This window comes from Dysidea avara, chromosome 4 (genome assembly GCF_963678975.1).
Source record: "Dysidea avara chromosome 4, odDysAvar1.4, whole genome shotgun sequence".
NCBI lineage: Eukaryota > Metazoa > Porifera > Demospongiae > Dictyoceratida > Dysideidae > Dysidea > Dysidea avara.
Genome location: NC_089275.1, coordinates 27,649,127 through 27,666,834, shown reverse-complemented (window position 1 = coordinate 27,666,834; position 17,708 = coordinate 27,649,127). Strand labels below are relative to the sequence as shown.

The following is a 17,708-nucleotide window of genomic DNA, read 5'->3' as shown; positions in this document are numbered from 1 at the left end:
GCTGCAAACAAATCACCTGTAGAGAGTTCAGCTAGAAACAAATCACCCTGTAGAGAGATCAGTTAGAAGAGGTCACCTTGTAGAGAGTTCAGCTACAAAGAAATCACCACCCAAAGAGTTCAGCTGCAAACAAATCACCCTGTAGGGATCAGCTAAAAGAAGTCACCTTGTAGAGAGTTCAGCTACAAAGAAACCATCATGTGGAGAGTTCAGCTACAAAGAAATCACCCTGTAGCAGTGGCGGATTTAGGGGGGTTTCGAAGGTTTCCACGGAAGCCCCCTTTGAAAAATGATTGCGTAACAATTAAATGTTTTAATTATCGCGGCGTGCGTCTCGATCGAGATACTCTAATAGAGCAGTCACAGTAGCTACTAAAGTAGTGTGTAGGAAGTTATTTAATATATTTTATGTACTATTACTAGGCTGTGACCTTTTTTTTTTTTTTTTTTGGTCTCACCTTACCAAACCAGACGATGTAGTGCAAACTTTTGCGTATCTCATGTCAATATATATTTCCACCTTCTAAACTGGAAACCCCCTTTATAAATTCCTAGATCCGCCACTGTGTAGAGAGTTCAGCTAGAAGAAGTCACCTTGTAGAGAGTTCAGCTACAAAGAAACCATCATGTAGAGAGTTCAGTTACAAAGAAACCACCATGGATGTAGAGAGTTTAGTTGCAAACAAATAACCTGTAGAGAGTTCAACTACAAACAAGTCACCCTGTAGAGAGTTCAGCTAGAAGAAGGTACATTGTAGAGAGTTCAGCTACAAACAAATAACCTGTAGAGAGTTCAGCTAGAAACAAATCACCCTGTAGAGAGATCAGCTAGAAGAGGTCACCTTGTAGAGAGTTCAGCCTCAAACAAATCACTGTGTAGAGAATTCAACTACAAACAAATTGCCCTATAGAGGGATCAGCTAGAAGAAGTTACCTTGTAGAGTGTTCAGCTACAAAGAAACCGCCATGTAGAGAGTTCAGCCTCAAACAAATCACCATGTAGAGAATTCAACTACAAACAAATCGCCCTGTAGAAAGATCAGCTAGAAGAGGTCACCTTGTAGAGAGTTCAGCTACAAAGAAACCATCATGTAGAGAGTTCAGCTACAAAGAAATCACCTTATAGAGAGTTCAGCTAGAAGAAGTCACCTTGTAAAGAGTTCAGCTACAAAGAAACCACTATGTAGAGAGTTCAGCCTCAAACAAATCACCAGTAGAGAGTTCAGCTAGAAACACATCACCCTGGAGAGAGATCAGCTAGAAGAGGTCATCTTATAGTGAGTTCAGTTAGAAGAGGTCACCTTGTAGAGAGTTCAGCTACAAAGAAACCACCACATAAAGAGTTCAGCTGCAACTTGTAGAGAGTTCAGCTACAAATAAATCCTCCTGTAGAGGGATCAGCTAGAAGACGTCACCTTGTAGAGAGTTCAGCTACAAAGAAACCATCATGTAGAGAGCTCAGTTACAAACAAATCACCCTGTAGAGAGATCAGCTAGAAGAAGTTACCTTGTAGATAGTTCAGCTACAAACAATTCACCCTGTAGAAAGATCAGCTAGAAGAAGTCACCTTGTAGAGTGTTCAGTTACAAAGAAACCATCATGTAGAGAGTTCAGCTGCAAACAAATCACTCTGTAGAGAGTTCAGCTACAAAGAAACTGCCATGTAGAGAGTCCAGCCTCAAGCAAAACACCTTGTAGAGAATTCAACCACAACAAATCACCCTGTAGAGAAGAAGTTACCTTGTAGAGAGTTCAGCTACAAAGAAACCACCATGTAGGGAGTTCAGCTACAAAGAAACCACGTGCACCATGTAGAGAGTTTAGCTGCAAACAAATCACCTGTAGAGAGTTCAGCTAGAAACAAATCACCCCGTAGAGAGATCAGCTGGACGAAGTCACCTTGTAGAGAGTTCAGCTACAAAGAAACCATCATGTAGAGAGTTCAGCTACAAAGAAACCACCATGTAGAGAGTTTAGCTGCAATCAAATCACCCTGTAGAGAGAACAGCTACGTAGAAGAGGTCACCTTGTAAAGAGTTCAGCTACAAAGAAACCATCCTGTATATAGTTCAGCTACATTTCAAGTCACCCAGTAGAGAGATCAGCTGCAAAAAATATCCTGTGGGGAATAATGGCCATGTAATAAATATATGTATATAATTTGTATAATTACTAATAAAATCAAAAATAATTGAACTATTACAAATCTTCTTTAAGTTCTTTTCTTCTTCCTGTGGTAAAGAAAAAAACACATGGGTTAAAAAAGCCCCAAAGCCAGCCATAGGCCGGCTTTGCAGTATACAAATACAAAAAGAAGTGATATCTAATCAAAAACAGCCAAGCTGTAAAAAAAGGTGCGGCCCCCCCAAAAGGCCATGGTGAAAAAAGATGTGAAATCCAAGGAGGCGGCCAAGAAATGGCTGTGATGGTAGGTTAATGGTTACATTTTAATAACGACAATTCAGGTGAATTTGGTACCAAGACCAAGCGGCACAAAATTCACTTGAATTGTCGTTATTAAAATGTAACCATTAACATACCATCACAGCCATTTCTTGGCCGCCTCCTTGGATTTCACATCTTTTTTCACCATGGCCTTTTGGGGGGGCCGCACCTTTTTTTACAGCTTGGCTGTTTTTGATTAGATTAAGTAAACATTCAAGTACAAGCAAAAATTAAGAATTTTAAATCATAGTAAGGATCATAGAAATAATTATTATTACAAAACAAAGGAGGTCACCTACAATTTTATGGCTTTAGTTTTACAACCACTACTTTAGTGAATTTCACAGGAATATAATTAGGTATAGTTTGTGGCAAATATTATGCAAGCTAAAAGAACAATGGCAATCACTACAACTCAGCTAATTTCACTTAGTATAACCATTGAAAAAAGCATGTAATGGAGTTAATTCTATCAGTACACTTACCATTATTCATACAAGGATTAGGATCACAATCATCTATGTTAGATGTACAATTCTCTCCAGTAAAACCCTCTACACAATTGCATGTGTAATAGTTAACTCCATCTGTACAAATTCCATTATTCATACAAGGATTAGGATTACAATCATCTATGTTAGTTGTACAATTCACTCCAGTAAAACCATTCACACAATTGCAAGTGAAAGAGTCAACTCCATCTGTACAAGTTCCATTATTTATACAAGGATTAGGATCACAATCATCTATGTTGTTTTCACTGTCTACTATAGAATTTTTTATGTTCAAGTAAATAATTACATTAGCATAATAATTTATACAGTTAGTGTACTTTGACTTATGAAAGGTAATAATGTGTAAAGAATCTTTCACAACCATATAATTTTATGTGACTGGATTTTGAAAAAAAAATTAATGATCCAAATTGCACATTAGAAGTTTTGAGATAAACAGTTTTAAGGTAGACCATGATTGGTGTCCAGACACAAGATTACAGGGCTGTGCTGGCTTCTTAGTGGCTGATATGTAGCAAAATCAACAGAAAAAACATCTGGCCAACATTATCAGGCCATCCACCAGTAAACCGCTGATTCTTGTTAAGCCAGACCATTCACAAGGCCAGAAACCGCCATTCGAGCTCTCTACACCATCCAGAAAAGACGTCTGTTAAAACCAGTCTCGAGTAGTTTGAGTAGTAGTGAGTGTCAAAACTAGTAGTATGATGGTGTAGCTATCCACTGGTGGTGTTAAAGTAGTTTGATTTTGCGTGATGTGCAATTTGGATTGGTTTTGTAAAATCTGGTCATATATCATACATGTAATGGAGATCAAAAGTGCAGTGCTGTACTGATATCTGTGGTATATAACTGATATGTAACACTTTCACACTTCAAATCAAAGGAGCTGCCCAGCATGGCTCAGTGAGAAAATACCCACATTGGCATGTTATAACAATCATTTTGTTCAATGTCATAGTAGGGATTTTCCCACCAAGTTATGCTGTATACCATCATTCATCTCTTGCTCACTACTTTTATTGCTTGGATCCCTACTTCATTTTAAAACCAAAAACTAATAATTTTTAATATACTAGTTTGTTTGCTTGTTATAGCATATTATATTTTGACTATACGTGTGTGACTGTTCTATTAGTGATTGCTACCAGGGGGTGTGTCATATTTTCATTGTGTTAGCAATATGAATACAGCTAGGCCAATAATAATGGGGTGTGTCATTGTGATAGATTGTTAAGAGGTTTGGTCTCGATGCTCAATCATTATTAATCAACCAAGATCTTGTTAATTAATTAATTGGCATGAAACTGAACATATTATGAAGTTACAGGTACGGTCGATTGTATGTGCATTTGAACATTGCACAGTCCATGAATTTATGTCTGGCCTGCTTACAAGATCTACGTACATGGTCATGCAAAAAGGTTAAAATAAAGAATAACAAGTGTTCCATAGCACTTCAGTTACACCTGTGAATAAAATGGTGTTTTTCCATACACAATATTAAAAAAACACAAGTGCAAGTGGGAAAATTAATGCCTCCATATAGTTTCATTGCAACAGGAAGATAATCAGCCTGACTGAAGATAAGAGGAAAGATAAGGCGCAGAGGGTACAAACTTTCGGAACCTCAAAAGGCACACCCCACTGGTGAGTTTGTTATTGTAACATAGAATGGTGGTTGTACACTGCTTCGTTGGCCTCTAGACTTGCAACTGTAGGCAGGCAGGGCAGGCAGGGCAGGCAGGGCAGGCAGGGCAGGCAGGGCAGGCAGGGCAGGCAGGGCAGGCAGGGCAGGGAGGGCAGGCAGGGCAGGCAGGCAAGCAGGCAGGCAGGCAGGCAGACTGGTAGGCAGTCAGATTATAATCTGAGCTTAGCGATTTTTTAAACTCTATATCTGGCTGCCTATTAGTGTTTTCTTGCTTTTAATGAAGTATTTGATGTTAGATGGTTTAATATTATTCCATAAAGGTGATTTTCATCATGTAAGATGAGTAGGATGATTTTTGAAGGTGGCATTTTAGGCATTGCACATCATTTTTTGGGGATTCCTACTTATAAACACTACTATCGTACTGTTTGATAAAAATTAGCACATGCGGTCTACACTAAAAATGTATTTAATCTTATAGTGCATGCAGGAAGTTACACCATGCGCATGCATATCACCTATTGTAATATTATTTTTGGTTTTATAGATTTTGCAATTGTAGTTTATGAACTACTAAAGCTAATAAGTTTTGAATTTCTTGTTGGCAATTATCATTATCCTAAAGTCATGTACACATTGTTATTCCTTGTTTCATAGCTACAGTGTATATTTGCTGTATGATACAGCACAATAGTATTGGTGATTCTCCTAACAAAATGGCACCTCCCAAACACCAAAATTCATAGAGATGTTTTGGGCGATGAAATGCACCTTTATGAAAGAGTTTTGATGTTTTAATGTCAAATCTGCTGTTAAAAATAACAAGAAAACCCTTACACAAGGCTGAATATTGAAGTTTAAAAATCACTAAACCCAATTTTTGGTCTGATTGCCTGAGGGCCACATGCTAAGCTACATATTGTACAGTCACTATTTTACATCACAATACCTAATGCATGTGCCTTTTGGGGTTCCAATGAATGTCTGCCCTCTGTGCCTTGCCTTTCCTTTTATCTTCAATCTTGCTGGTCATTATCTTCTCCATGGGCCATGCAATTAAACCATATCATGGCATTAATTTTCCGCAATGACACTTCATAGCATATTTAGATGCCACAAAGTACTGTATTTAAAAATGTTTACACCACCATAGGAATAGTAGACAGGCAGTAAAGATGCTCTACAATAGGTGTGCACCGTGACTCCTTAACAGTGTAGCTGGACTTAAAAGAATCAAGCAGGGAAACTTAATAATCTGACTACACTTGAAACAATTATTCAAATTGTATTCCAGCATAAAGCACACTCTCATCCTATCCAACCTCTAGCTAGAAGTAATGCTTAAATTCAGTAGGTAATAGCAAGGAAAACCTACAGTGCATGGTATACAACATCACATAAAGCATCACATCTGCGAATACACGTGATCCATTTACACAGCCAAGGAGGGGATCTCCAAATTGATTGACAACACTATACTAGGGGCAGTGAACTAGGAAAACAAAGAGATATAATCTTATACCAAACCAGTATGGAAGAGAACAGGTAACTCCTGAGTGGACATGGATAGACCCAAAGAATAACATGGAATGGCCTGAAGCTATTTACTAGTATGGGAGTCAGAAGCAGTGGATTGAATCCTGAACTGGTCCTGAAAAGGGATTCATTTAAGTAAAATGGTCTGACAAACAACATCAAGCTACATATGTTGGAATAAATATGTGCTGCAGGATGGATAAAGTCGGGAAAAGAATCACCGCTAAGGGTGGCCACAATTTTCAGCCTTTTCACAAGCGTACAAAGAGTACTCTTTTTTCTAATCCCCTCCCCCCAGCCAAAAGCATACTGTATAAAAATGTTGACACATACTGTATGATGTATTGTATAGCAGAACAAATACATGGATACTTTTTAATATTGCAAAATGCATGTTATGGCATTTGGTTTGTCTTCTAGGTATCTTATGGCTTTATCATTTTGATGCTTTTGAAGCTGATACTCTGAAGGAAACGTTCCTACACACACCGGGAATCAGTATTAACCTGATGCACATTTGCTAATGTGCATATACACATCATGGAAACAACTCGTTCTTTGCTATCTTCAATGTGTTTATACAAAACCATCCCACCACTGGCAGTAGTAGTAGTTTGTTGGGTATTCACCATAGTCTGAGGTGGATTGAGGTTAGGAGATGTGGGTACACGCAGAGACAGGTTTTCTCTATGAGCAACCCACAACTACCACAACTATGTAGTGCCAACAAATTAGTATATACCCACATAATCCAGCCTCCCATAACCAATAATATTCCTAAACCCATAACAACACCTTCTAGAAAACAATAGCAACAAGCAGTGTAGCTACATACTATTCAATTGTAATCGTTTATCAGTGTTAATTGCTAGATTAAGACTAAAGATGGGCTTTATCTTTGTCTTTCTTTCAGCTTGTAAAGCCTCACTGCAATTTTATTGGTAGCCTCAGGCTACTGCCGCCTACGTTGTTTTCCATAGTTCACTGAAGCACACTATTTCCAATCCTGTTGGCTTGGGCCCATGCAGTAATAGCAACAGCTCGCTTTAGTCCACCGTTTTAATGGACACTGAATTGCATTAATTAAGTATCAGTAGCGATTTACTAGAGCCTTATGAACTGCATTCAGATTTCTAGCCAACTCATGTGATCAGCATTTTTAAAAAGCGTACATGCGATTATTTATTTATTTATTATATAGCAATCACCCGGCAGGGTTTTAACGCTAATGATTTTACCCCCTCCCCCTTTGCACATTCAAAAACGGCTGAAAATTATCTAACTGAAATAAGATGAATTTTGAAGGTGTGTATACCCCCAATGATACCTTGGCAGATTCAACTTAAATTAGGAATGGGAGATGCCCTGCCCTGAGGAAACTTCCATGGCAGAAATGGTAAGTTAGCTATACTGTTAAAGCACTATGGAACTACGGATACATAAAAAATTTTTTTAGATTTTTTTATTATTCCTGGAGTTACCAGCACCCCTTGCCACCACACCTTAGCACTAAAGATGTTAAAAGTGCTAGACAAATACTGAGATCAAATTTCAATGAGCTGGAGCCACCTGACCCTCAGCTAGTGCAAGGTCAAGTGCTCCTAGTTAAAGTGGACAGCCCTGATGTGATCTCTAGCTCCTCTCACACACATAACAATGGAGCGTAGCAAAGAATGACTAATCCTGCGATGCAGCCATGACAACACTGAACTTTATGAGTAACTCCTTCTGAAGAGAGACAAGGAAAGTAAATCTTTTTGTAAAACCAGAAGCAACCACCTATTAATGTTGAAAATACAAGTGGGGTAAAAGAAACCATCTCAATATTCCTAATACATTGTTCATACTTCCGTTGTTTCTCAAAACGTCGAGGATATACCACAATAATGAAGGTGCATTAATAGGATTAAACACTTTGACATCAAAATTGCCTTCTGATGTTTACCGCCGCAGAATCCTGAAGCAGAAACGTCTACACAAGCTCCATCCTCATTACACAAGGTACCATCTGTAAGACGCTGCTATGGATACATGAAAGCAGCATTTTCTGGTTCCGTAGGATGAGTATTTCGTCTGCCCACACTGGCTGTACTTGGTCACATGACACACTTGATATAGGCTATTTTCATAATGTTTGTAGCACTCTAATAGAACACACATTTTTTGAGCACTTCAATGCAACGTATATAGAATTTTCACTGATAAATCTACAAGTTATAAATTATGCTAGTGTACTAAACCAGAACTTTCATTTATAAGGTAGAAATTAAGTGAGGTGAGCAACTGACAGCAGTGGCAGAGTATTAAAGGCTTGGGTATATAGTTGTGGAGGTCCCTGGTTCAAACCCTGAAGAAATTTTCTTTAGACGTTTTTTGCACACTTTTTTTATTTCTCAGTGACTGTTCTATTAGAGTATCTTGATCGCGCTTTTTTTCACATGTTTGGTTTGCTTTATATCTCATTAGCTAATAGTTTCAGTACTTTCAAGCCACAAAAGGTTTGCACTATGATAGTAACTTCATGCACAGATCGATTTTCAAGTTATTCCATCAAGATTACCCTGTAGGCATGACAACAAATTGTAATTTTCAAAATCAAGCATAATTTCATTATTCCCAGTTCGATCTGTATGAAAATTGGTCCTGCTGTCCAAATTTGAAGTCAATTGACTACAACATGCATGAGTTATTGCAATTTTTCTAAAGTGTGGGAAAAGAAAATTTATGTAAGAAGATTAAGAAGAAAAATACAAAGAAAATAATAAGTGATGGCTGGGTGGATTCAGCTCATATTTGGAATAGAAGGTGCCCTACTCTGAGGGGGTTTCCATAGCAAAACTGGTTAAGTTCCGTTTAGGCACTATTGAGCTACCAATGTGTGAAAACAGTGTTTTCTTGGTTCCCGTAAAAGACACATTTGCCTGTCGCGCATCCGCACTAGCTGTACTTGGTCGTATCATGTGTCATGATTATAATTACATGTATATCACTTAAAATGTGCACTGAATTGCAGGTGTTGTTAAAGGTGTGAGGGTCTTATCACTTTGATAGGCCCATATTTACAACAAAATGCATCAATGCTGTGACAGAATAAGGTATCCTATATTTACGGATGCATGAAAGTGACAATTTCTTGGTTCCTATATAATACACACTTTTCTGCTGCATGCCCACACCATTAATGCATGACCAACTATTGTGTGTCTTGATAACATACCTTGTGTGCATGTTGACTCAGTACCACTCCAGTTTCCATTAATCTGACAGGATCTACTTGTATTACCACTTAGTTCATAACCACTATTACATGTAAAAGTACAGGTGTCTCCAAGACTAGCTTGTCCATCATCTCCCAGTGAACAATTAATCATTCCATTATCAGGAGCAACAAGTAGTTGACAAGCTATAATAGCATTAAACATAAGTTTTGAAAACATAATTTATTGTCATGCAGTTGTTAATTAGGTGACCTGAGAGCAATTATGCTCAGTGTGACAAATGTGTCATACATTCAAGTACTATAATTCCTGTAAGTATTTTTGAATGTATATCATACAATGTCATACGATGAGGAGGAATGCAAATTTGAGGAAGATTATTATGAAAACAATGAAATATAAATTTGTGTCTCAGTTTAAATGTGACTTTATTCAATTTGCTGTTGCTATTGTTCTGGCAGTCAAATGAATTAAAAAATACAAAAACGTATTGGAAAAAATCCTGAAGTGAAGTGACAGGACTTTATCTTAAAGATTGGCTCTCCTTTGCTTCAATATTAGGTTACATCAAAATTGCAAAAAAAGCTATTCTTTGATAATGTACCAGTAGCAACTTTGTAATGGGTATTAAAATATAAACCTTATGTGTCCTTTATATGCAGCTGATATCAAGGTTCATATAATGTATAGGTAGTGACTTTCTAATATTATGAACTCTTGTATAATTATTTGATACTAGTGATTGACCAACGACTGTTTTCTTTCCCTAGAATATTACCATTGAGCATATCATGTGACAGCATTGTTGCATACCAACACTTAAGATCATAAAGATCAGGATATTCAAACACTCTAATATAACAGTCAGGTATACAAATATGACATATTATGAAGTAATTTTCTAACCATATGAACATATCATGATATTTATGACGTAATTCCATGATGTACATATAATTTTCAATACCCAGCCCTAGATAACAGCAGTAGCATGAACAACAAGGTGTACCTCAAATAACTCATTTTAGTGGTGATAATTACAACAATATTATTACACATACAGGCAAACATACACAGCACACATCTAGGAGTGCAGAATATGCAAATAATCTGATTAAAATAACTAACTTTGTTCTTGGCAGATCATCTGAGTAAAGTTGCTTGTCAACTCTGCAACACTGTCTGCATTAAATTCATTTGTGAAGAACACAAGTGAGGGATCACTAGCAATAGCATTCAGTTCATCCAAGTTAGCATTACCCAAACCTGCAGCATAAACCTGATAGATATTGGCTGCATGAAGAGCATTAGCATCAGCTAATGTAGCAGCTCGATTACTTGACAATCCATCAGTAACAATAATGGCAATATGAGGATGTCCATCTCTTATTCCCATTCTACCATTTTGTGCACTGGATAACAAAAGTTGTAAAGCTTCTGCTGTGTCAGTTACTCCACCAGGATATGGTATGCTATTTAGGGCTTGTTCAAGAGTTGTAGCATTAGTGTGTTGGAGTAGAATAAAATGAATTGATGCACTTGAACTAAATACTATCACTCCAACTAAGCTATCTTGAGAGCCAATGGTCAGACTATTGGCTATTTTCGTAGTAAATTCTCTAATCATTTGAAATCGATCACTTCTAACACTTCCAGAACCATCCAGCACAAAAACTAAATCTATTCCAGCATTATCACAACCTGTAAAGTAAAGAATGCAAAATTAAACTTATAAATAATGTGAACGTATAATCAACGTTAACCACATTACTTATTTACACAAAATTACTATACAACGGTTGTCATTCTGAAGAGCAAAACCTGTATAGTTCTATTGACATACAGGAAAGAAGCCATTGTAGAAGAAACTATCATTGAAAGACACAACTAATTACTCTCATCAATGTGCTAAGTAATAGCATGACTGAGAGTCTTTCTCAAATGGCTCCCTAATGGTAGTACAAACTTTGTCCCTGTTAATACACCATGTAGGCATACCCACAACCATAAAGGTCTCTATACTCAAAGGATGGCAGGCAGGCAGGCAGGCAGGCAGGCAGGCAGGCAGGCAGGCAGGCAGGCATGCAGGCAGGCAGGCAGGCAGGCAGGCAGGCAGGCAGGCAGGCAGGCAGGCAGGCAGGCAGGCAGGCAGGCAGGCAGGCAGGCAGGCAGGCAGGCAGGCAGGCAGGCAGGCATAAAATGTAGCTGATCTCGCTATAGGGTGACTTGTTTCTAGCTGATTTATCTACAGGGTGACTTCTTTCTGGCTGTACTTTCTATTAGTGCTGAGCGGTATGACAGTATTTTAACTAAACCGCGGTGCAAAATAATAAAACCGTCCCATCTGTCAATACCGCCAACACCGTGGTATTAAGAGCAGAACTTGTAGCAACTGCTGCAACAGGCACAGCTAACACAACAACAATAATAATTAGCGTCTGCTTTAACATGGGAGTGATACCGTGCAAGTGACAAAGAACAACGCGTCCAGGTGACAACGTCCAGGTGACAACGTTCAGGTGACAACGTCCAGGTGACAACGTCCAGGTGACAACCAACAATGTATCCAGGTGACAATGAACATTGGAAAAAACAAGTTTAAGCAGCTGTCATACAATAGCACTAGACACGCTAGTTTTGTAATAATGAGGTGTCATTTTGTAATGAGGTGTCGTTCCAACTTTAAACCCCATTTAGTGTGCACTGTAATTTTTTCTACCGTATTTATCTATTTACAGCATGGCATGAAACATGACAAGCGAAACCTTAGATGTTGAAACGGATCAGGCTGAGACTGAGAGTTTAACGGAAAGCCAGCCCTCATCATCAGGTAATGATAGTAATGGTGGCACTAGTGTACAGTTAATTTCTAAGCAGAATACTACCTATAAAGTATGGGACTATTTGGATTTGTTCCAGGCAACCCAACTAACTTTGACACTCCTACCTGTAAGTTATGCTTTAAGAAAGTAACAGCAAAGTGGTCTAATACGAGTAATTTAACCAGTCATGTACGAATGTATCACCCTGTACAGTTCAGTGAACTGCAAACACTGTCAGGTCTGGTGAAGCAATCAAAGTCTAGAGAATCCAAGTCTGCAGCAGCTGGTACACCAACTATCACTGGTTGTTTTGAGAAAGACAGAAAGTACGGAAAGGGCTCAAGGGAACACAAATCTCTTACTGATGCTGTAACTCGCTGCATTGTGACTGATATGTTGCCAATTTCCATAGTTGATAATGATGGTTTTCGTGAACTAGTCAGCAAGTTAAATCCCGATATGACATGCCACATAAGGATCACTTCAGCAGACTTGCTATTCCTTCACTATATGAAATAACAAAAGAAGAAATACAACACAAAATAACAAATGAGATGGGGAATTTTTCTGCCACAGCAGATTTGTGGTCATCATGCACCAGTGAGCCTTACCTTTGCTTAACTATACATTACGTGATTCAACCTGGAAACTGAGAAGTCATTGCTTGCAGGCTCATTACACCCAGAGGATCACACTGGAGAAAACCTTCAAGATGCTTTAAGTGTCACCCTTCAGGAGTGGCACATTGACTCACAAAAGCTGCTCAGTATAACCACTGACAGTGCAAGTAACATAAAGCTTGCTTGTGAAATGCTAGGATGGCTCTGTTTGAGTTGTTTTGGTCACAATTTAGATCTTGCAATAAACAAAAGACTGAATGACCATCGTATAGACCGAGTACTTTCACTGTGTAGAAAAGTGGTTTCAGCCTTCTCATATAGTTGGAAACGAAAACGTGACCCCAAAGTCGTCCAAGAACAAAAATACTTGCCAGCAAAAATGTTGAAGGGGAGTGCATTGACAAGGTGGGGATCCAAGTGCGACATGATTGTAAGAATTCTGGAGCAACAAGATACAATATGGGCAGTGCTGGCTCAAGATCGTAAAACATCACATTTGGTTCCTAGTTGGCAAGATATCGATGTTTTACAGTCTGTTGTTGCAGCTATCAAACCTTTTCAAAACATAACTGATTTGCTATCCGGTGAAAAGAGAGTTACTTGCTCAGCAATAAAACCAATGATACAGTTAATCCAAGAGACAATGGTGAACCACCAAGATGACGACACTTCCTTAACCTGTGAAATTAAAGATTGCATCAACAGTGATCTAGAGCATCGTTATGCTGGTACAGAAGTCAGCATGCTCTTGGATAAATGTTCTTTCCTTGATCCAAGATTTAAGGACAAGTACAAATTAACTGATGAGCCAGTACAAGTTTTACTACAAGAAGCATCCATGTTGGAGTCTGAATCCGTTGGCAGGGTTGTGTCCAACTCTCAAACAGGGCAGAATGAAACAGAAAGTAGTGAGCCCCTCACTAAGAAAAGAAAAGGAAAATTCAGCTCAATATTTGGTAAGACTGCTACTTTTCCTACTAGCTTGCACTCATTTACCGTATCAGAAAGAATTCAATGCGAAGCTGAGATGTATTTGCAATATCCCATCTTAAATATTGACGAATCACAACAACGGTGGAGCTTAGAAGCAAGCCGCATGCCACTACTATATTCTGCAGCCCACGAGTATTTATCTGTGTGTGCTAAAGTGTGCCGTCTGAAAGAGTATTTAGTATTGGTGGCAATGTAGTACGAAGTAAGCGAAATTCCATCAAGCCACACAAAGTGAACCAATTAATCTTTCTTGCCAGCAACTTAAGCAAACACATATCAGACACTTAATTCTGTTCACTCTGTGGTGTTGGTATTATTTTATTTATTTATACCACTTTCTTTTGATGTAAACATACAGTACACAGTTACTTATATACATGTTGTTTAAATTAATTGTCTTTACCGCCTAATACCGTGAAGCCGCCATATATTAATTCAATATCGTACCGCCTATTAAAATCCAATACCGTTCAGCACCACTTTCTATTAGAGGTGTACTGATACCACTTTACTGATACTCCTGATACCAGTACTTTTCCTGAAATCATCTGCTGATGCCGATTCCGATACCGATACTAAGCATTGCAGCCTAAACAAGTTTAATAATGAAATTTCACTGCTATGATACATAGCCTTAGTTTGAGAAGTAATGACATCAGTTTTTAAAACATTACCAAGTATGTAAAGACCATTATGGATTACCTGATTTGAAGTAGTTTTATTGAAAAGCTCATTAACTAGGCTATTATTTGTGTGGGAGGCTGATAATTCTACAATGTTTGCTACAGCCTTACAACCAAACCTTGTCATGAAAAGGCAAGCCAAGTAGTGATAAACATACTTTTTTATGAGGAACAACTTAACTACATTAACCACAAAGGATTTACATGCTCTAATATATTAGAATACACACGGAGCAATACTTGGAAAAGAGTAATGCTTTTGTATTTACTACTTTGTTAGCCCAACTAACTTATCTGCTACTGGAAACTTAGCTGGAGATAGTTGAAGATATACTAAACATGGTGAGTGTCTACTGGTGGTATCTGTAGCTATGCATTACTGATACTGATCCAATACCAATATCACTGGTATCAGCACCGATACCAATACTGATATTGGTATCGGTACACCTCTACTCTCTATACAGGATGACTTGTTCTTACCAGATCTCTCTACAGAGTGATTTGTTTTGAGACAAGGTGATTTGAAATGTAGCTGATATCTTTACAAGGTTACTTGTTTCCGGCTGACCTCTCTACAGAAATGTATTCGAATTCTTTGCAAGATAACTTGCTTCTAGTTGATCTCTCTACTGAAAACATTATTTGTAGTTGAACTCTCTACAGGGTGGCTTATTTCTAGCTGAAACACTCTACAAAAATGTAGCTGAAATTTCTATAGGGTGACTTGTTTCTAGCTGATTTCTCTACAGGGTAACTTAATGTTTAGTTACGCTACCACTCACCTATTTACGTGCTCTGTTCCTCGGATCTTCATTCTTCACCTCCAGCAATCCATTGATTGAGGGGGTTTGGTAAGTGCCAGGGGGACTCATCTGCCATGGTATATGGCCTAGGCAAGGTTATGTAATTCCAGCGGGGCCAAAGTAGGAAGTACTTTTGGTTTATTGATGCTTGGGTAATGAAAGAGTTTAGAGCAGAGAAGCGTCTCTGTCCTAAACTCTTTACAATAGAGGCCAAACGGGAGAACCTAGTGGATAAGGCAGATATCCTAAGTGAGGCCCCCTGGCTGTCTCAGACTCCTCTAAGGAGAATGGACGAACTGCTTATAGCAGTAGTAGGTGATGTGTTGACCTGCGGGTCACCACTAATTTGTGTCACATGGCTTTAGCCAGATTGTGACAGCATCAACACCTGTGCGCAGGTGCCAGATTGTGCTAGTGATCTGGTTGGGAGAACGTCTCCTGGTAGTGATCTGGATGGGAGAGCGTCTCCAGCTAGCAATCTGGTTGGGAGAGCATCTCTAGTTGGCAGTTTGAATGGGAGAGCGTCTCCTAATAATGATCTGGATGGGAGAGCATCTTCAGCTAGTGATCTGGTTGGGAGAGCATCTCCTGGTAGTGATCTGGATGGGAGAGCGTCTCCGGCTAGCAATCTGGTTGGGAGAGCATCTCTAGTTGGCAGTTTGAATGGGAGAGCGTCTCCTAATAATGATCTGGATGGGAGAGCATCTTCAGCTAGTAATCTGGTTGGGAGAGCGTCTCCTGATACTGATCTGGATGGGAGAGGCAAGCAGCTGTTAGCAACCCAATTTCCTGATGGCACTCTGAACTGGAGGGGCTTGTCTGTGACTGCAGGCAGGATAAAAGAGCATCTCTCCTGACAAAGATTTGAACTGCAAGCGTCCCTCAATAGCAATCTCTACTTGTGGTAGCAGCTGGCAGGGTGAAGGAATCCAGTCAGACCTACAGCTGAAGAACTCGCAACAAAATGCATATGATAGTACAGTCTTTCATGTAAATGTTTAGAGTACAACAACAACAACAACAACATTATGTGTCTACTTAGCTTGCTCCACTGCTTACCAGGGCTGAGCGATACTACCGTTTTAGCGATATATCGCGATGTTTTGAAAGTATCGATATCGCGATATTTTGTTATTAACTATCGTGATACCATGCCTGTACATTACTGTCATTAAAAATCTATTTGTTATGCAGTAGTAGGCTAAGAATTCTTGTAAATGATAAAGTCCACCCATCTGGTTTCCCCTGCAGAGAGGTGTGAACACCATACCAACCTCAAAGCATGTGTTACAATAACTGTTACTGTAAACAAGGATGATAGTGGCTAGTTTGTTATCACCTATAAGGACTTCCTGCAGGAATGCTGAGCAATAAGCTATGTAGCACCAGCTATGATTGACTTATTGGTAAGTAGCGTGAACTATTCAGTATCGTGAATAGTGGCTTTAGAATCGATCGTGATACCAAAATGGCAGTATCGGTCAGCCCTACTGCTTACACTACATATGTATGTAAGTACCACTATTGACAATGGGATACTGACTAGAATTTTTAACTGCCAACATACTATGCCAATTAACATAGAGTACCTGTGTGTAGTGAAGTTTGTGAACTGTTCAGTGGGTAGGGACAGGGTGGGAAGATTTGTTACAACAGGTATGAATTACTGCCAACGTGTTCTGCTCACTTTGTTGCGCATGCGTTGTTCTTATTGGAGCCCACTGTTGCATGCTAATATTTTGGGTACTTGCGCAGCCTGCGCTTCACAACATTAACTGTGTTTAATAACTTAAACTTTATTTAATGTTTAGTTACGCTACCACTCACCTATTTACGTGCTCTGTTCCTCGGATCTTCATTCTTCACCTCCAGCAATCCATTGATTGAGGAGGGGGTTTGGTAAGTGCCAGGGGGACTCATCTGCCATGGTATATGGCCTAGGCAAGGTTATGTAATTCCAGCGGGGCCAAAGTAGGAAGTACTTTTGGTTTATTGATGCTTGGGTAATGAAAGAGTTTAGAGCAGAGAAGCGTCTCTGTCCCAAACTCTTTACAATAGAGGCCATAGGTAGGTCATGATATGTATTATGTATATCGTGATCTACCCCCCCAAGCATCAAGGTTATTTATTTAGACCGTGCAATGTGCAGAAATGATGATGGTGGCAACATCTAGTAATATGCAAGATAAGCTATGCTTGCAGCATACAGAAGATGATGATGATGTGCAGGCTGAGCAACGGTGACATACAAAACAAGCAGTGGCAGTGACATACGTTGGTATACGGACAAGCAATGGTGACGACATACATATCAAGCATGACAACGTAAACATTAGGAAGACATAACGTACACGCAAACTAACATGCAACTAACAACCCAATGGTGTGCCCCGTACCAATTGCCTGGCAAAGTTGTGG

At 39.0% G+C, this 17,708-nt stretch overlaps 1 protein-coding gene across 3 annotated transcripts in view; it reads right to left on the bottom strand.

Moving 5' to 3' along the window:
• Window positions 1-17,708, bottom strand: part of LOC136254600 (uncharacterized) — a 153,945-nt gene that overhangs the window by 72,840 nt on the left and 63,397 nt on the right. For all 3 annotated transcript variants that reach the window (XM_066047347.1, XM_066047346.1, XM_066047348.1), the window contains exons 4-6: window positions 10,495-11,067; window positions 9,366-9,551; window positions 2,932-3,213 (exon numbers count right to left, since the gene is read on the bottom strand). In XM_066047347.1, the coding sequence (XP_065903419.1) occupies window positions 2,932-3,213; window positions 9,366-9,551; window positions 10,495-11,067 (1,041 nt within the window). The remainder of the gene's footprint in view (window positions 1-2,931; window positions 3,214-9,365; window positions 9,552-10,494; window positions 11,068-17,708) is intronic.